We start from the raw sequence: 21,545 nt of genomic DNA on the forward strand, positions 1-21,545 counted from the left end.
TCCTTTTCTGAGTCACTTCTTTCCAAAATACAGTTCCCTAGCTTCTGCGCATGACCAACATTCTTAGTTCCTGGATGTATGACCTTGGATTTAGCTGTATTCAAATGCATGTTGTTCAAGTTTATCATGCAATCCAGATAGCTCTGTAGAACTGACTTGGCCTTATCATTATTTGCCACTCCACCATTTTTTGTCTCATCCACAAACTTTAATAGCAACAATTTTATGTTTCCTCCCAGATTATAGATAACAATATTGAACAGCACTGGACCAAGAACAGATCTTTATGTGCTGCCAATAGAAACACCTTCACTGGATGATGATTCTCCATCTACAATTACTTTTTGAATTTGCTCACCTCCATGGTGACAGGGTGCACTTAGAGGACTGTTTGCTATTCCTGTTTAAAAAGTATAACAAGGGCATATGTACACATACCAACACTTGGGAGGTGCCGTGAATGCAACTCTTGCTCTTAAGATAGTGTTGCAGAAATCTGCATTTTGGAGCTTCCCAAGAAAGGTTGATATCATAGTAGGGTCTTATAATTAAATGTATGTATCATGACTGTGACTCGGGAAAGTGGCACCTGATAGGTTCTTGTCTCACAGAATGCTACTATGAGAGAAAGGAGAAAAATAAAACAAGCAATTTCTAATAATCTCTAATGTTTTCCACTATACAAAAATAGTGGAATCCACTTTGCCTTTCATCCAAGGCATGTATTCGGTTGCATCATGTCATAATGTAGAAAACTCATGGAGTCCAGCTGAGACTAACTGTACCACTGCAGCCCATGAAGCTTCATATTACAGCTGTCATACAGTGGATTGGCACAGCATCATAGAAATGTAGGGCTGGAAGTGACCTCAAGAGATCATCTAGGCCATCTCCATGGGATGAAGCAGGACTAAGTATCCATAGACCATCCCTGACATGTGATGTCCTCCAACATGCTTGTAACCTTCCCATCCTGGGGCAATCTGCAAATTTTAAAAGCATACTATCCACTCCATTATCCAAGTCATTAATGAGGATGGTGAATAGTACCAGACCCAGGACAGACCCCTGCAGGACCCCACTAGATACATCCTTCCAGATTGACAGCAAAGCATTGATAACTGCTCTGTGAATGTCATGCGGGACAGTGTCAAGAGCATTACCAAAATCAAGATATATCACATCAACTGCTTCCCCCCCATCCACTAGGCCAGCAACCCTGTCAAAGAAGGAAACTAGTTGGTTTGGCATGATTTGTTCTTGACAAGTCCATGCTGACTATTCCTTATAATCCTATTATCCTCCAGGTGCTTACAAACTTGTTGCTTAATAATTTGTTCCATTATCTTTCCAGGTATATAAGTTAAAATGACTGTTCTATAATTCCCCAGGTTCTCTTTGTTCCCTGTTTTTAAAGACAGGTACTGTTTGCCCTTCCCCAGTCCCAGAGACGACCCGTACCCGCCGATAGTGTGGGCGCACAGCAAGAGCAGCAGCTTCAGCAGTCCATGTGAGCATGCTCAGTACAAGCAAAGCACCAAATCTGGGAGGGCATGTGACCCCATGTGGTACCCCCCCATGTCACCTCTGCTCAGTCCTCTGGGACCTCACCCACGCTCCAGGAGTTTCCAAAGATAAATGCCAACAGTTTCGAGATTGCTTCATCTAGTTCCTTAAGTACTCTAGGATGAATTTCATCAGACCCTGCCGACTTGAATACATCCAATTTATCTACATAATCTTTAGCCCATTCCTTTCCTATTTTGTGTTGAGTATCCGGTCACCATTAACATTTTTAATGCAGACTAAAGCAAAATAGGTTTTGGATTTGTAACAATTACTGTAGAGAGGGTCCTGCAAACAATAAATACAAATTACCCATTTTGAAGGGTGCCCTGTACATGACAAATGAAGGAAAGAGTCCATTTTCTATACTACATATCACAACTTTCTCCAATAACGTAATCATGATTTGATCTTGACATACATTGGGTTTGTTTCTATATCAAAGTAGTTTCTTGTACTCTCATGACTTTCTGGTAATTTCACGACTCTCATTACAGAAATGACAAAACTGAAGACTTAACTACAATTCATATAATAGAACAGTGTCTAAATTTTAAACAAAGTTTAACATTTTATAGTTTGCCCATCTTCGGGAATAGAGGGCTATTGAAGTCAATGACTCCCACTGACTTGAATGGTGCAAGATTAAGGACAGAAAATGTTTCTTTTTCCTATAAAGGGCTGGGCTCTGTAGCTGTTCCACATGCAGGAACTGTACAGTTCCACATGCAGCAGCATTGCTAGATTGGTGTTAATGTTAGTAATCTATCATCTTCACAACCTGTATGGTTGCAAGACTTTCATAGTAGCAGTTTGCCTTATGTTTCAGACTGTCTCATATTGTCTAGAACTGTAATAGAAATAATTTTCAAACCAATTTGTTAAATCAGAGCAACATTAATAATGCGCTAATTATCCATCCTGGAAGATGCAAAATTTATTAATGCAAATATATTCAGATGCAATGTAATAGCACTGCATTGCATTCTAATGAGAAAGCTAGTAATGCAGTCTATCAAGGTAATATGTAAATAAAAAACATCCTTATCTTAGGTGCTTTGATGCAGAAGGCTAACCGAACTGAAGTAGTTTAGTCTTATTTCTGAGGCATCAACTAAATTTTTTCTGTATTTTGAAATAAAATTATTCTACTCTGCTTTATTATTCATTGCAAACAAAGCAACAGGAATATGTCAAAATGTATTTTCTGCTAAGAAATGTTGTCAATGAATATTTTTCACACAGATGTAACATTTGGAACTTACTGCAGAAATAACCAGTACAAATATATTGTGTCCTGTGATAATTGTGTAATTTTAATCTTATATACAAAATCCTCCAAAAGATGCATAAGAGCTATCTGCACTTCTGAAAATATATGCTTCAGCCTTTTTAGACTCTGACCTTTCACAAACAGCTTTTGTCATTTACAGTGATCAAACTTGAAAACTAGAATTAGGAGCCAAGCACCAAATGCTGTGTTGCTGTAGGTATTCCACTGTGTCCCTGTAAATCACTGCATGGATGGATTATAAACCCACATTACCAAAAATACTGCACACAAAGAATCATCAGAGCCCTACTAAGAATGTTGGTCATCACCTGTACTAAGAGACTGTATGAAATGAATTTAAACAGATGAGTAGTCTTAAAGTTAAGTATATGCCTAAGTGTTTGCAGGCTCAGAACCTGCTCCTTCATCCTCAAAGGGTTCTGAATTGTTTGCAGGGTCACCTGCAGTATATTTATTAATAATCAGCATTTTCTAGAGATATAACTAAATGACAACCAGCACCAGTATCTGCTAGTCAGCAGAAGAAATATGATTTAAAATTTGCATTCTAGATCATCATATTTCATTCAACTGAAATAGTGTGACAGTATGTTCCATAGAACGACAGACATTTTGTAAGCCAAAAAATATATTTTGTGTGTCACACAAATTTACTCAAATGACTTTCTTATAATTCTACATAATTATTGTCCAGTTTACAATTCCCTGTCCATCTATACTGACACATTTTTTATATTTTTATCCCAAACAAAGCTCCTGGTCCTTGTTTGCTTTTGGTGAGTTGGAGAAGTTATTTTTAAATAATAATTAAACAAAACAAAACAAAACAAAACAAAAACCATCCAGCCAAACAATAAACACAGAAGAAGCATGAGCACCCATCCCCCATGGTCAAAAAGGAAAGATAATGAAAAAATGCAGTCCAGGATTTTAAAGCTGACATAGTTCTATAAAAAAAAGACTATGAATTCACAGAGTGAAAGAGATGAACATGCTGTTCACCTGTAGATCTTCAATATAATTTTCATATCAAGTGTTAATGACAGGTAACCTCCCTAGAGATTCATTCATTCATTTCACTTCCAGGTTTCTGCACAGCCACTTTGGCATGATGCGAATTACAATTAATGCTAAGCAGCCAGGAGTTGTTTGTTAGATTATTAGAGTCAGTGAAGCTGAATGACTCATTCTATGCTATTTACAGAACCAAGGCAAGCAATTCATCACAGAACAGATGTTAATGATAGGCTACCTGAATCCCTATAGAGGACCGTCGACTCTTAAGAAACTCCTCAGCTTTTGTCACTAAAATGGCCTTGTCACTGGTTCGTACTGAAGTGATTTGACTCTCAGAAGCATGGCGCTGTGCAGCGGCCGTTTCCATGGCAAGATTCATGGCCTTGTTACTGTCCAAACTGTCTGTAGAGTTGTACATCCCTCGACCATCTTGAGGCCATGGGGAAATCCTCTGAGTCCGGCTATCATGATATGCATCCTGGGTGGATTCTGTGCTGCTCTGTGCTGTAATTGAGATGAGTGGCTTGGAAGTGGTACGTGGAGGTACCGGTGGCGGCGTTTTTTTGTAACTTGTATAAGTTACAGCTACAGAAGGAATAAAAAAAAAGAAATCAAGATTAATTTGTTAATGGAAATATTGTGCTTTATTGGAGAAAAATGTAAAATAGAGACTGTGCTACTTAAAAACCAAAGACAATTGCAAAATAGTGTTCATCTGCAAAGCTCGCTATCAGCACAAACTCTTTCTCATACTAAGATGGGTATCCATAGCAACAGGTTTATTTTATTTCATCAGGGAAGCAAGGATTGAAAACGTTCCTCATACTAAAATGAGAACCCTTGATTACAGTGAAGATGAAAGGAGTTAGCACGGATTTGTTGCGCATGTCTGAGTACTGAGAGTGATGTGCAGATTTGTATACGTTACTGCCCATGGGCTGGTTCTCCATGGGATAAAGCTGATAGCAGGAATGAGGGATGATTTTTTCACCTCATGTAATCATTTGAACTCTGGACTCTTCACTGATTCAGTGGGGAATTAAGAAAGCGATAGCAATATATTGAAACAAGAAATTCTTCGACAGACTCTTCCACTGAGCAGCAGCACTTTACACTTCTGATCTTTCAATACTAATTTTAGGTTTACTGTTGGATATAGATTTACTATCTGACAGTAATATGACTACCTAAATGGGAATAAGGATTAAAATATATATGATTAAAACAAGCTACAAATATTAGTCAAGTAGGAAATTCTGTACATATAAATGTTTCTAAAATGCAAAGACTAAGAATTACCTTTAAAACCAAAACAGACTAAACTACCTTAATCTACAGTGACATTTTGTCCATATTCCTGTAGTAAATTTTAAATGCAGTGAGAGTATGTTGAAGGGTGCTGTTTTGAAATAGACAGAACCAGCAAAAGTACAGATCTAAAAAGTAGGACAAAAATGATGCTGAAAGAACAGGCTACACATCAGAGGGACAGTGAACTAATATCAACAGGATGAATCAGGTTTGCTTCTGGTTTGACTCTAATCCCATCCTACAGCAGAGAGTTTGACAAAGCATCAAGTGCATCCAGGAGAGACTACAAAAGGGAGAGAATCCTGACCAGGAGAAATCTCTTGCTTTTTGGTATTTCAGGGAACAGAAAAATAACAGTTTACAGAATGGTAGAAAACACTACCATTTATTTATTTATTTATTTTCTGATCACTATCATACCATAATCAATTGGAATTTTTAAATCCAACCCAACTGACTCGAAAGGGACTGCACTAACGCCAGGTCCATTCACTAGTTTGTACTGTTTTGGTAGAGGAGTGATTTGTTACTGAAATAGTTAGACCAGTACAACTGCTAGGGTGGATGCAATTATACGGATACAATAGTGCCTTATACCAGTATAACTTATTCCCCTTCCTATACAGGAGTAGTTATAGCACTTTTACATTGATATAATTGGGCCCACACTAGCAGAGTTGTACTAATTCAACTAGACCACTATTGTTACCAGTACAACTTGTGTGTGTAGATAAGGCCTAATAAAGCTACTTTTAACAGCAAGGGTTTTCATTTTGCAGGGTTTTGTAAAGGTGACCCAGGTAAGCCAGAGACTCAAGCAAAGAGTGCCTCCTGCTGTAGAGAGGCCACATGATAAGCAAAGCACTACGCCTGAGTGACTATCCACTATCAGGAGAGGCTGACTAAGAAGCTGCTAGCCATTGTAACTTCTGCTGAGAAAGAATGAGAGGGTTACCACATGGGGAAAGTGGAGCCAGGAGAAAACTGCTATTCTTCCATTTTCTTTTTATCACTGGTAATCTCAGATGAAACAGGAAAAAGTGTGAGTACTGGGGAAGAAAACCTTTCAGTAGGAGCCCAGTTTGAACCTACCACTTATTTAAACAGCTCCAATTTTGGTGGGAATTTGAGGAGGCTCTTGCCTTTGAGTTAAAGAAGTTTAAAGGAACAGGGACAATAGATAGTGCCATCAGATTCAAGAGATGCCAAAGACCTCACAGACCAGACCATCAAATGTTTGAAATATAGAAGGTGTTGTGTGTTAGTGGTGGGCTGAGTGGACATTGGTGACCAAATTCTAGACACAGGACAAACAGTTCATGTTTGTCGCTGCACTGACTATTGTTACTTTACTTGAAGGGCACTTGTGGTGACACAAAGACATACAAATCTTAAACTGATTATAATGAGTGGGAATGGGCAAATGACAGGTTAATGTGTAAAGTGATTGAATAAAGAGGAAATATGTTTAAAATGTTGAATTATAAAACTGGAATGTTCATCATTATACTTCCTTACATATTGTTCAGAAATCAGATTATGCTTTTTCTGCCTAATTCTGCTTGTGCCATGTCTTGCTTCCTTGAGATGGAAGGGAAACTGCAAAACTGGGAAGGGGTCTTGAGTGTAAATCTGAACCTGGGGTTCAAAAATATAACTGTTCAAAGTGTGGTGCTACCGTCTAGGTCTGATGGTCATTCTTTAGTGCATTGTATGCCCAGGTAACTAGATTCTAGACAGTAAACATTAAGGTTACCGGACTGAAATGGCTGTTCAGGAATGACTGAAACAATACTGAATGATCTAGAAAAACATAAAACATTTCTCTTTAATCAATAATTACAAATATCTTGATTTATAATTTTAATCAACTATGAATATTTTCACTTCTCTTTAAAACAATGGAATGCCTGTCTCATCAATTTCCCTTAAACCATCCTTGTCTGTAAACACTAGGACAACTATTCATAACAATCAGTATAGACTATAATAAGAACAGACTTTAATAAAAGAGTTTATTTGAGAAAATGAGAATGAAGAGACGGTCCAGATTCTGAGAGTTGATGCATTTTTTTAAAGCATGGTTGTACTGTTCCATCACCAAACTTATCTCCTATCAGATTTGTAACTACTGGTTGAGAAGACAAAACCAAACAAAAACACTTTTCAAATGCCAGGGCAGCTTTTCAGAATGTAGTTGTCCTCTCAGAGATGGAGATGAACACAGTATTTGGAAATTACAATAGTATCTGCAAAGCTTAAACAATGGCTCAAATTAATGATGGTGCTGGAAAAGGTAGATGCAGGTGGTCACAGTGCTGGAAAGCATTAGAAATAGCGCTACTGGGATGAAATTAAGTGGGTGAAATCCAGATAAGGACATTAAACTAAGACAGGTTATCTGCATTATAACTAATTTATTATATTTCACCAGCTGTCTTCATCCCAAAGAACAGCAGTGAGCAATGAAGCATATGGTGAATGTGACAATGAAACCTCATGGGCAAGCATAATCCTAATACACAGGCAATAGGTCCCATTTCTACCCTAACAAAATGTAAATATTGAACTTGTTCAGCATACTTCCACAGTTAGCTTAATATCTATCTTGCTTTTATAAAGTTCCTCTCTTGGAAGAATTAGTGTGGTAGTTGTTTGAATATTAAATCTTACCAAAAAAAAAAAAAAAGTAAGAGTTACTTCTGTGAACTTAATATTGTTTTTGGCCTTCTGCTGGGTGAGCTGTCTTACAAATACAGAGGTAATGATGAAAGAAGATCTAAGAACATAAGCAATCTTAATATATATTTACAGTGAGACATAGCAGCAAAAAAGTCAAATGAATTTCCAGATTGCAGACACAGAGATAGGGTTTCCAACTTTCTAATCACGCAAAACTGAACACCCCTGCCCTGCCCCTTCCCTGAGGCCCTGCCCCTGAGCCACCCCTTCTCCAAGGCCCTGCCTCCTGCCGTCGCTCTCTCTCCCCCACCCTCACTCACTTTCACTGGGCTGGGGCAGGGGGTTGGAGTGTGGAATGGGGGTGAGGCTCTCTGGTGGGGCTGGGGTGCAGGAGGGGGTGTGGGCTCTGGCTGGGGGTGTGGACTCTGGGGCGGGAACTGGGATGAGGGGTTTGGGGTGAAGGAGGAGACTCCGGTCTGGGGAAGGGGGTTGGGATATGGGAGAGGGTTTGGGATGCGGGGTCCCGGCGGTGCTTACTGCAGCTCCTGAGAAGCAGCTGCTACGTCCCTGCACCCCTAGATGCATGGGCAGTTCCTGGCCAATGGGAGCTGCAGAACCTCCCAGGCCGCCCATGTGTCTAGGGGCTGCAGGGACCTGCCAGCCACTTCTGGGAGCCACGCAGAGCTAGGGCAGGTGGGGAGCCTGCCTGAGTCCCCGGCCCCTGCTACTCCACTGACTGGACTTTTAACGGCCCAGTCTGTGGTGCCAACCGGTGCCGCCAGGGTCCTTTTCGACCAGAACAGTTGAAAACTGGGTGCCTGGCAACCCTACACAGAGATCAGATCATTAGGCAGGGAAGTTAAAATCCATACCTATGCAGCTGGTGAGATCACACCTGGATCTGTGTTCTGTAAGGGCTGCTTTAGTGCCAGAGAGAACTAGAAGCTTGGAGGCACTAACAAAAAATGTTAAAATACTGGACGATCTGATTTATGGGGAAAGATTAAAGGGCCAATCCTAGTGGTTTAATCACTCAAGTAGTTCCAGTGAAGTCAATGGGATTATTTGTATGAACAAGGTGAGCAGGATTTTGCTTTAAATGAACACAAAAAGTATTGCTTAGCTAAGTGATAACCAAATAGAAGGTGAGGGATGTGCTGACGGGGGCAAAAGAATCCTGCAGTAGGCAGATGTGGGAGCTGTCCCCTACATTAGGCCTCATCTTGATCTCTAATATTTAGAGATTAGCTAAAACCTGAAGCATCAGGTTTAATATCTCTTCCAAAACTTTTGTCAGCATTAACTATTATGTCTTTGGATAGTCTTCTTATCCATAAAAGTGTCCAATTCCTTCCAAATCTCGCCAAGTTCCTTGCCTCAGTGATCTCCTGTGGCAATGAGTTCTAACTGCATGTTGTGTGAAAAAATATTTTCTCAATTTTGAATTTGCTACCTTTTAATTTCATTAAATTTCCTCTTGTTCTTATGTTCTGAGATGGGGAGAACAGAAGCTCTCAATCTACCTGCTCTTTACCATTCCCTATTTTGTACAATTTTGTCAAGCCCCCTCTTATTTGTCTCCTTTTTAGCATACACAATTCCAGTCTTTTCAATCTCTTTACTCAGTTTTTTCATACGCCATTTTTCCTAGAATGTTCAATTAGCTCCTAAGTCCTGCCCTTCAGTGGAACAATTCACACACACACTGTGAGGAGGCCTGGAGCAAGTCAGTGCAGCCTCTGAATACATAGCGCGGGTTGAGCAGAGGCATGCCAGAGCTTCCTTGGAAATGCCCTGATTCAGTTTCTATGTAAAAGCTTATTTCCAATGTAAAACTGCATTCCTGGATAACACAGAAAATGCCCAATCTATTGAGGAACATGCGAAATTTGATGTGAGTTTTTTATTTCCCTATTTTAGGTGAATGATTTTGATGTTTAATCGCTGGCCATTTTCAATACACTGTGCAACAATCTTGCTGTTGAACACAGAGGCACATACAAAGTAAAAATGACAGATTGCTTCCACGCTGACAATTGATCTACAGCAGCTCTGAAGCACAAAGAGAAAAATGAGTTGGCACCAGTAGTCAAGAAATATTATGGGATTGTTTTAACCTGAAGATGTAAAGAAGTACGAATGAAAGAGGTTGAGACTCTCTTTCCTATTACATTTGTAGGTTACCTCAACAAAGATAGTTTTATTTTTATAAACAGGAGAAACCTTTTTCTGGAAATCAGAATTTACAACTTATCTTCATCAGTTAGTTACTGATCATCCCAAAACAAGGAAATGAAGTGTACAGGTCAAGACACACACAAAAACCTCCCTCCTTATACTAAATTATATGGATGTCTTATAGGCCCCTTAGAATAGCAGTACAGGCTATTTAGATACTTGTCCATCGTTAATGCAAACATATACACGCAATTGCCTTGTGTTTTCCTATTAGGAAACAAATTTTTAGGCAAATTTATGTCAGGACAATAAAGTGCTTCTATGTTGATTCACAGTGGGTTAAAGTAAAAGATGATATAAAGTTGGTGTAAGTTGGTCAAGAGAAAGGAGTTGGGTAGTGTAATATGCATAAAATTGGCATTTGGTGGGCAGGAAAAAGAAGAGTAACACCCTTCCCCCCCCCCTTTTTTTTGTAGGGACCAGATTTAGTCCTAGTAAAATATAAGCAGGTGCAACCTCATCCAAGTCAATTCCCATTAGCTGATGTTATTGCTATCTTCCCTCAATATGTAAATTACACATGATTTGCACACCCACTCAGTGCCAAATTGGTACACTATATTGTCACTTATCATATCATGTATAATACATAAAACTCTCTATCACCACTGAGTTTGGCCCAAAGATGCCCATGAATGACACATCCTCTGAACCATGTTCAACTTTCATTAGTACTTGCATTATGGTATCTCTTATGAAGCATAATCAGAAATCAGCATGCTAAGCACTGTATAGACACATTGTACAGAAGACAATCTCTGCCCCAAAGAGATTACAGTTTAGGTTTCAGATGAGACACAAATGGTATAAATCCAAAGTATTTATACTGATTTCTCTCTTCAATGAAAGGCATTTTTAGATGTAACTGGTATAACTGAAAGCAGATTTTCCCCCTTACACCTCGTTGCATTTGGCTGAATTTTCTGAGTGTTGTAGAAACAGTTCTAGGAATAATTCGGTTACCCAGTCTAACCAATTTTTTTCAGTGCAAATATAATTTGTACTAGAAATGAAATGCTCTTCAGACTGAGATTATTACAAATAACTAGGCCTAGGATTATCTAAGTGAATCAGGAGATTTCAAGATGAAAGGCAGGAGGTGAGACCTAGTATTTTGGATTGGAATTTCATGAGGTCACAGTCCAGCCACCTTCAAGAGATGCAGTTTTCTAATTCACCCACAGTTGTCAGTGCATTTGCATGATGTGAGCACCCTTTTCTTATGAATCAATATAGCCATTAAACACTAACTCAAGGGGAAGATGCCATTATCCAGCTGACAGAGATAAAGTTAATTGCATGATGAATTTACTCAAAGATACCAGCAATTAAAAAGAATGGTTTCCCCTTGCTACACATGGGAGAAGATAGGGAAAGTACATGAGATTTCCTGAGTAACACGCTTTATTCATCCTGGGTACGGTTACTGTGCTGGAGGCGATGCACAGGCACGCTCCCTCAGTAAGTGCTCCAGGGGGCATCTTGCTTCAGGAAGATACAATGTGCCCCAGATTTCAGAGGCGCAAGACCACTGAGCTGCTGTTGAAGCTGTTGTGCTTTCTCCTGTGGGTGCTAGTTCTTTTGACTAGTGCAGAAAGAAGGTGAGGATAGTGCTACCTTGGCACGTCCTTTGCTCTGCCAGAGTGAAAAGCCTTCAACTGTGCAAGAGGAAAGGTTCCTTGTGCCAGCCACTTTAAGAGCGTGACAAAATCTGGACCCAAACGTAGAGAGTACTACATAAATTCATTATGTGATCTTCTGATCATTATGAGAATTCTTATAATCAAATGCATTTACATAATTGAAAATGGGCACCCCTCAAGTGTCCTGAAAGCACTGCCTTGCTTTGTTAGAAATGCTTTCATATGCAGCAGGAATATGGAACTCTTTTTTTTTTTAAGTACTCATGGCTGCAAAAAAAAAATCACTTTTAAAAACAAAGAATAATGAACATTAAAAGACTATTGACTGCAGAAAGCAAATGAGCTTTTGAGTTATGATACCTTGAGCACTTAAATGATTTTATTTGCTGATCAAAGGATGCCCCTTTTCAGGAGTTTCCTATAAATCCAGTCCCATTTGAAGGATAAAAGCCCTTCCTTTAAAAAAGAGGTGTCTGAGACATGTTTTTTATATTTCATAAGCATGTTGTCAATCGACTTCACAATCTGGTCTCTAATGACCATGTAAAACAACTTTCAGAGATTAGGATAATATCACATAGATTCATTTCAATTTGACATAGACAAAAGGAAAGTAGAAATGTGAGATCTAGCCAGGGGTCTCTTTCCTGCATCATTAATACATTTCTGCACTCAATAATAATGAGATGCTTTAGAAATGTTTAGATATAAAGCATATGTGGCTTTGGGCTATTAAACAAAGATGGATCAACTGAAGGAATGGGCAAAAGTTAACATAAATTAGTCACTTGGGGCTAGCCGGACAGTCTAGTAGCACTTGTAATGCACAGGATCCACATTTACACTCTTGAGCTCGGTCCCTCTCTTACATGCAGAAACAGTATGAACTTAGTATGTACCACAAGGAAAAAATGCCTCACCTTGCTGTGACCCTCCCCTCTACCTGACATTGAGTGCTGAAGGGCTCCCGAGGAAAAGGAGGTCACCATGATGAAGGACATTTAAAAAGGAGAGCCACAAGAAACTGGGAGGATCCTAAAATATCTCAAACAAAAATGAGTCCTCTGAGTATAGATCTCAGGGAAATATTTCAATTTGTAGGAATTTTTCATGATCCGAATAAAGGAAAATACATTTTTGCACTTCTCCGCAGACACCTGTTACCATGCCCATTCCTTGCCTTCCAATTTAATTACTCCATGACATTATTATTATTTAAAATCAAAACTGATCCGATAGCAAAAAGTATATGAAAGTCAATTAATTTGGACCAAAGAAAGTTAAATTACAGGGAAACTTGTAATTTATAGAATACTATTTCAGACACAAAATAGGAGGAGACACAACACTTGCACCTGGTGAAATCAATAGTATGTGTGCAAAGTGAATGTAAAATGCTACCAAATCAGAATGGCAGTGTTTCACAGACACTCTGCATTTACATTGGACAAGGTTACTGTAGTCTAAATGACTACACAAGGTGCAGGGTGGTGGCAAATCAGGCTTCAAGAATATATCCTTGTTATCCACTGGCTCTTCCACCCTGCTGGTCTGCTCTTTGGTTTCTTAGCCATTTCCTGCATGGGTGCCCACTTCTACCTTTTGTTCTCCTGGAAAAGGATCTTTTCGTCCTTATCCTGGGACCAGAGTGCCCCAGACTCCAGAGCCCGTCTCTTTCAGAATATTTCTGGGTGTTTTACTTCTAGGATAGAATTGGATATTGCAAACTTACAACCAAATTCTTTAAAAAAACAAGTTATATTGGAAATTAAAGAAAGAGTATATTTTAAACAAAAATAAATGATTTTCTTATGATAGCTAAATTTTTACTTTTCCCCCAAAGCTAATCAGATTGGCTATCTTAATCACCATTCCAGGACAAAGAGGCTTACATGCTGACATGTTTCCAGAGATCAAATCTGAGGCTTGGTCTACACTACCAACTTATGTTAGGATAACTATGTTGCTCGGGGTATGCAAAATCCACGCCCTTGAGCGACGTAGTTACAGCAACCTAATCCCTAGTGTAGAAAGCAATATGTTGATGGGAAGGTCTCTCCCATTGACATAGCTATCATCTCCCAGGGAGGTGGAGTACCTACATCAATGGGAGAAGCTCTCCCATTGGCTTAGATAGTGACTTCACTAAGCATACAGCAGAGCAGTTGCACTGCTGCAGCGCTGTAAGTGTAGTCAAACCAATAGTTTGGCCCAATAGCATGTCCTCCTGCCTATTGCCAGGAAGCTTCTCTTGTCTCTCTCTCTGTCTCTTTAAAAAAAATCTTTCTTTCTGCTTTCCAGAGATGGGCAGGTGAGAAACCATTAATATAGTCACAATGACATTTGTGTGCTGGTACTTCCTTGGGAAGTACTCTGCTTTCCCTGCACTACAGTTCTGCCAACTGTATCTGTTTTTATCACAGACTAGAGTGAAATCTGGCTAAATACTTTAAGTAAAATAGCCTCTTCCGTAGTCTGGTTGTTGGGCCATTGTGTTGTAATAGTTCCTATTCATTTTCCCTGATGGGTGACTCAAAGGTGGATTGGTTGTCAGGGATCAGATTTAATTGATCACAAAATATAATGTTTAGAAATCAAGAACAGGAGTGCACATCTGTCACACATCTAATATATAATTAAGAATTGACCACATATTACCATATTCTGGCACAATCCTTAAGATTAAGAAGCTGCAATTAGCCATGTGCTCAGGTTTTTTGATGGAGCTGTTTAATTACAAAGAATTCTATCATGCCTTTGAGGCACTGGCCTTACGTGGGGGGCAGTATATACATGCTTCATCTCAGGGTATAGCTATATGGCCATCAGAGGTGCAGATGCACCCAAGCTAGCTTTCATCTAGATAACACAAATACCAGTAGCAGTAAAGCTGCAGAAGCCCAGACTTCAGTGTGGGCTAGCTGCTCAAGGAAGTACCCAGCACGCTGGGCGAGTTTGTACAGCCCATGCTGAAGCCCGTGCTGCTGCAGTTTCAATACTATTGGTACTTGTGCTAGCTAGAGTAAAGATATTTTGGTTGTGCTGAAATCACATCCCCCTGATTGCAGTATAGACATACCCTCAGTCAGGGCCGGCTCCAGGGCTTTGGCCGCCCCAAGCAGCCAAAAAAAAAAAAAAAAAAAGCCGCGATCGTGATCTGTGGTGGCAATTCAGCAGGAGGTCCTTTGCTCCCAGTGGGAGTGAGGGACCGTCCGCCGAATTGCCGCCGAATACCTGGACATGCCGCCCCTCTCCGGAGCGGCCGCCCCAAGCACCCGCTTGCCAGGCTGGTGCCTGGAGCCGGCCCTGCCCTCAGTGATAGCTCACCTGGAGCATTCTGGCATGCAACAGAGCAAAGCAACTACACTGAGTATTCCTCTCTGCAGTCAACCAACTTTGCTGGTCCAGATCAAGGGTCCTGGTTGTGACTGGCTTCTGTAGGGAAGAGAGGAGATAGCTCCATGATCTCTTTCCTCATGCATAGCCATGCAGCAAATAGTAATAATCTGGTCCAAAGTCTTGTCTGAAGACCTGCTGTATAGAAATGTTAATGGATGGGACCAAATCCTATATATTTCTGTAGTTTTGAATTTGCTTGTAAAGTATTAAACATTGGGCCAGATCCTCAGCTGGCATAAATCGGTGTAGCTCCAATGAAGTCACCAACTAGGAAGTCAATGGAGCTAGGCCGATTTGCACCAGCAGAGGATCTGGCAAATTATCATTATCACTGTGTGCAGTACAGAGGGGCTATGTTAGTGTCTATTGTGTCTGTATTTGAAAAAAATATAGGACCGTTTTCTGAAACACCAGGTCACTGCTGCTGGACAAATCTTACACCAAATGATACTTTTAATGCAGCATGTGATGTATCCATCTGTTCTTGACATCTCAGCACTGAATCGAATCCATGAAGCCATTTGAGACACTACAAAAGCTTTATTGTTCATACGATACTTAAGATAAATTACAAGCCATTGGGCATGGTGCAGAAATGACTAGGTACAATTCTGTGGTTTACTAGATGATCACAACAGACCCTTCTAGCTGTAAAATTGATGAATCTATGTGATATTGTACAGGAAACCAACAAAACAAAAACTGGGAAATGTGACCACTACATTTTGAAAATGTTGAAGTCTAAGAGTAGCATTTTAACACACAGCAATCTCCTAATTAGAACTTGAAGGAGAACAATATAAAAGGAATTACAATAATCAAGTAATTCAGTGTGTAAATCATTGCTTCCATATTGGAAGAATCTAGCTCTGAAGGCAGTCCATTCTACATAGATGGTAAGATCTATTTTGACAGTGTAATTAATGTTAGTCTCAGAACAGAAATGTAAATCAAGCAAGACATCAAGGTCACACACTGTAAGCGTGTACTAAAGTTAAAAGAGAGATGTGGGAAACACCAACGTTGTGGAATCGTTGATGGACTAGTTACAAAGGGTTCTATTTTAGATCAGTTAATTAGCAAGAAATTATAGTCTAACCAGAATTTAGCATCCTGTAGACAGCAAAGTAGTGTTGACAGCTGTTTCACTGTTCTAGACAATTTCTTTGTTCTTCTAAAATATTTAAATAGCACTACAAAATACGATCTTAGATTTTCAGCAGCAGGAAGGAGGTGGGAAAAAGTGAATTTAATAATGCGACATTTAAAAAATATATTAGAGGCATTGAAAATATGTTCTTCGCTTATCAAAGGGCAGAAAAGAGGAAAAGGAACTACTGGGTAATCCTGCTCCTATTAAAATCAATGGGAGTTTTGCCACTGGCTTTAAGTGAAATAGGATCAGTCCCCATATTAGTATAATTCAGTGTTTCTCAACCCCATCCCTGGCCCAAGAAGGGTCATGAAAGACAATGAGAGGAGTCACAGGCTATTGAATATATTATTACAATCTATAGCCAAGAAAATCTTGCCACCCCCACCTTCCCACACACCTTTATCCTTCAAGGTCAAGTATTCTGTCAACCTCTCTAAACACACACACACACAGAGTTATCATTATGATTGTTGATACATTTTTACTCTTACTTTTATAGGTGGTTGTGAAAATGTTTGACTTTTACTAAGGAGTCACCAACCTGAAAAAACTGTGAAACACTGGTACAATCAATTAACCTTAAAAGAAGTATCATGCAATCATACAAGATGGTTCAAGATGACTGTTCTCCTAGATTAATGATCATTATAAATGACTAAACCAACTTTAATAATAAAAATAATACAACAATTAGTTTTTATATGATGCTTTTCATTTTAAAGGGCTCTACAAACAGCTAACCCTCACAATACCCAAGTGAGCTGGATAATTATATCCTGTGTGTATAGATGGGGAAACCCATTTACCAAGGATACAGAAAGAGTCACTACCAGAGCCAAAAATAGAGTGGCTTCCAGTCCTGTGTTCAGACCAAACATCTGACTCTTTTGTACATAGCACACCACTGGTTTAGGTCTTGTACACCTAGGGCAGAATCCTGGCCCTACTGAAGTCAATGAAAATTTAACCAGTGGAGCCAGGATTTCACCTCTACTTTCATCCTTATGACTGAGCTGTTTTTGAAAAGAAAAGGGTGAAAAAACACACACTCTTCTAATTCTGATTGTTGAGTTATGCAAAATAGGGTTGTATTTATATCTATATCTGTATAGATATAGGTTTTGAAATATATTTGTATTTACCATTTCTGAATAGCCCTAATAATTGTAATTGTGGGCTGTTCTGGGGGTTTGCAAGACCCCTGATGTAATTTAGACAGCCTTGAAGGTCTGTCTTTCCAGGCTACCATACGGGCTGCAGTGTGGAACCTTGGATACCAGTGTGTGGCACTCAGCCCATTTGTTTGCTCTCATATAGCTGGGCTTTATGTGCCAAACTGCACTGGATTGAAAAAAGATCAAAGCAGCAGCCTGGACCCAATCAATATATCTTTTTTTTTGGGGGGGGGGGGGGGTAAGAGACTAAAATAATTATTTGTATTGGTCAGAGAACCTTTTATTTTTAAGCAATTGGAGGAGCATATTTTTCTTATTTTTAATAGATTAGGATAATACTTGGGTGTAATGCTCATCAATGCATCGTAGCCAGGGCAGTTTTGCAATGAGGTTATATTGCATAGCTCCATCCATGACTGATACATTTCCCTATATTCAGTATATCCATAGTCTTGAAGAAGAAGTGTAACTCATCTTTATGGTTCAGACGGCAAGAAGGATGCTTGCTGGTTCAGTAACAGGCACTGTGCTCAACTGCAGCTCACCAGCTAAATGAAATGTCGGGCATCAGGGGAGTCCTGAAGCATGGTTGTTGGAACATAACCTCACAAGTATCATTATCATTAACAGGACTTCTGTGACTAAATACCTACAGATCACACTCAAAGCTTCCCCATTTGGATCTAGTTATTAGAGATCATTTTAAAATTACAGAATTAAAAATAATTTTCAGCAAGAGAAAGGAAATCTGAAAGTCCAAGGATATTTTATTATTGACTGGTGAAGTGAGCTATAATTAGGGCCCTACCAAATTCACAGTTCATTTTGGTCAATTTCATGGTCATAGGGTTTTTAAAATAGTAAATTTCATTATTTCAGCTATTTAAATCTGAAATTTCATGATCTTGTAATTGGAGGGGTCCTGACCCCCCAAAAAGTTGTGTGTGTGTGTGTGTGGGGGGGGTCACAAGGTTATTGTAAGTGGGGTTGTGGTACTGCTACCACTTCTGTGCTGCCTCCTGCAGAGCTCAGCCCTCAATCAGAAGCCGCCACTCTCCGGCCGCCCAGCTCTGAAGGCAGCAGCACAGAAATAAGAGTGGCATGGTAAGGTATTCCACTCTTCTGCGCTGCTGCTGGCAGGGAGCAGCCTTCAGAGCTGGGAACCCGGCTAACAGCCGCCGCTCTCTGGCTGCTCAGCTCTGAAGGTAGCAGCGCAGAAGTAAGGGTGGCAATACCGTGACCAACCTAAAATAGCCTTGCGACCCCCCCTGCAATTTCTTTTTAGGTCAGGACCCCCAATTTGAGATATGCTGGTCGCCTCTGTGGAATCTATATAGTATAGGGTAAAAGCACGCAAAAGGCCAGATTTAACGGGGGGGAGACCAGATTTCATGGTCCATGACACATAACCCTAGCTATAACTGAAATCTATCTCATGCTATGTGACCAATTGGGGTTGGAATTATCAGTTCAATAGTTTAATAAATATGGAATTCTATTTACTGTACCCTTTACTAGTCTGAGTGCAACTGGTTGAGATAGGTTCATTTAACTAAACCAATTTCCTACTATTCACCTATTTGCTACTCCATAAATTGTCCCAGCTACCAGCTGACAGAAAGGGGTCAAATATTGATTCAAATTATGTGACTGATTCCAAGGAACAGGGTCCTTTACAAGTTCCAGAACTGGTTATTGGTCACCCTCTAGAGCAAGAGTTTTCTGCTGTACCAATATAACCCTTATCTCCAGCTATTAAAACTTAAATGGGTCTGGGATTCCTATCTGAGAGACAGCCTCTCACCTTACATCCCAGTGACTCAGTGAAGATCAACTGCAGTGCACTTGCTATTCATTCCTTTGGTAGAATTCTCAGAGGCCAGAGTTGGGTCTTTTTTCATTTAAGAGCTCCTGGCTTTGGACCTCATTCCCTTTGGTGGTGCTCCAAGACCAGTTTAATGAGCTTCAGGGCACACAGTAAGATGATTACTATGCAGGTCAGCTCTGTTTGAATGCAAGTTTTTTTTTTCTTCTCTTTTGGTTTTATTTTAACTGATTATCTGGGGATATTTTTCTATTAAGGCATTAGGGTCAAATCATGTTTCTCTCTTTCTCTCTCTCTCTCTCTCTCTCACACACACACACAAATCTTCTATCCAAACCTTCAGTGGGCAGAACACACCCAGGACACTACTGAATGGCAAGGGGGGAGCAGCAGACATCCTGCTTGCCTTAAAGATGGGAATATGAATGCTAATGTCACCATTCGATGTACTTGTTCAGTTTACTTTGATCCACCTTTTATCTTGGAAATAAGAAAATAACAGGAATAGAAACCTGCTCCTTTGCTGCTGAGGGACCTCCTCTAAAGCAAGCATTTGGAGAAGGCAGATAATTTCATTCTTTAGTGCTTTCTCCTGATAGGGATAATTGAAAAAGTACTAGGAAGGGAAGGTCACGGGTCTGCAGAGAGTGAACTGGATGGAATAAACTGTTGAATAACCTCCAGAACTGACTGGTCTGAAAATTCCACTCCCTGCTGCCTGGAAAAAAGAATGTAAGTGGTTGGAAATGGAGTGCACTGGCCCTTTAAGCTGTTGAAAAAAATCCGCTGGGCCCAGCAGTATTGCATTCTAGGTTTTTACGCTGAGAACATACCTGGGCAACAAGGAAGGCAGCTAACAAGGAAGAAGAAGTGGTCTCAGGGTTGCAGTGTGCAGTTTGGAAAAAAAAATCCAGGCTGCTAACTCTGTTTAGGGCCCGAGGCCACAGTTTTAGAGTGTAGGTGGGTACAAGCTCCATATTCCTGCAGTAATGAGGACACATTGAACATTGTAGTTTCCTGGCAATGTTGAGAGTCATAGAGCAGGATGTCAGCAAGGCATGCTGGGAAGCAGATTTTGTATATTAGTAACTTTCTTCGCTCATAATGAGAATTTGACAGACCTGCAGAGATCCAGAAATACTAAGGGTCTCTCACAGAGACAGGAAAGTAAACTGTCAGTTTAAACTATATTTTTTCCTTTCAGGCCAGTGTTGTCCTGGATACATTTGGGGGTATGCATGTTTGACTTTGAACTTAGCTATAAAGAAGAGTTTGTGATATGTAAACAAGACTGGGGGAAAAGGCAGCTCTGGGAATGGGAATTCTTGGTGTTTGCTTTGGACTTTGCCATATACCCTCTTAACCAGAATAAGAACTGGGCTGGGCAGTGGAATCTCAGAATATGGCATCACTACTAGCAGCAGTGACAAGGGTGAGCAGCAGCAGTGACAGCATAGCAACAGTGGCAAAGAAATCACTTGTTCACTCTCCTCGGTCCCCCAGGGCTAGAGGTGATCCCACTTGAGCACACCCCTGGACTCAGGTACTTCATTGAACTCAAGCAAACTGTGAGTGGGGTGCAATAGTGGGTAGTGGAATGTTAAAGGGACATTTGTCCACTGAACTTTCACACCACAAGATGGGAAACTGAGGCAAAGTGTTGCCCAAGATGCAATGGGGCAAGTGTTTTACTTATTGTCTACATACTGCTGAGTCATTGTTTTCCCAGATTAATGCTGGACAACAAAGCATTAATGCTCCCCTTCATAAACATTTTCTTTTGTTATACACAGACTCAATGCTTGTGAGTGGGGAAGTAATGCCTATCACAGGTACCCACGGGTGGTGTTTAGTTTTCTCCGATTTCTGGGTGGGGGCTTGAGCTGGCTTTGTTTAAAAATTGAACTCAGCCCTTCCTGCTACTGACACCACTTGGCAGAAAGGTTACAACATTATCCCCTTAATAAACCAATGGAACATAAGAACAGCCATACTGGGTCAGACCAAAGGTCCATTTAGCCCAGTATCATGTCTACTGACAGTGGCCAATGCCAGATGCCCCATAGGGAATGAACAGAACAGGTAATCATCAAGTTATCCATCCTCTCTCACCCATTCCCAACTTCTGGCCGTTCTTATAGAAGATGGACAGAAAGTTCTTAACCACAGTGAAGCCTAGTTAGTCTTGGCAAGAGTCACACAGAGGAGTGGGAGTTACCATTGGCCTCCAACAATGTGG

The 21,545-nt window shown here is 40.2% G+C and overlaps 1 protein-coding gene across 1 annotated transcript in view; it reads right to left on the reverse strand.

Annotated features, from left to right (window-relative positions):
• DLGAP2 (DLG associated protein 2) overlaps nucleotides 1–21,545 on the reverse strand; it is a 127,723-nt gene that overhangs the window by 39,394 nt on the left and 66,784 nt on the right. Inside the window, exon 6 of the mRNA XM_034766390.1 lies at nucleotides 4,113–4,462. Within this exon, the coding sequence (XP_034622281.1) occupies nucleotides 4,113–4,462 (350 nt within the window). The remainder of the gene's footprint in view (nucleotides 1–4,112; nucleotides 4,463–21,545) is intronic.

Source organism: Trachemys scripta, chromosome 3, assembly GCF_013100865.1.
Source record: "Trachemys scripta elegans isolate TJP31775 chromosome 3, CAS_Tse_1.0, whole genome shotgun sequence".
In the NCBI taxonomy this organism is placed as follows: Eukaryota; Metazoa; Chordata; order Testudines; family Emydidae; genus Trachemys; species Trachemys scripta.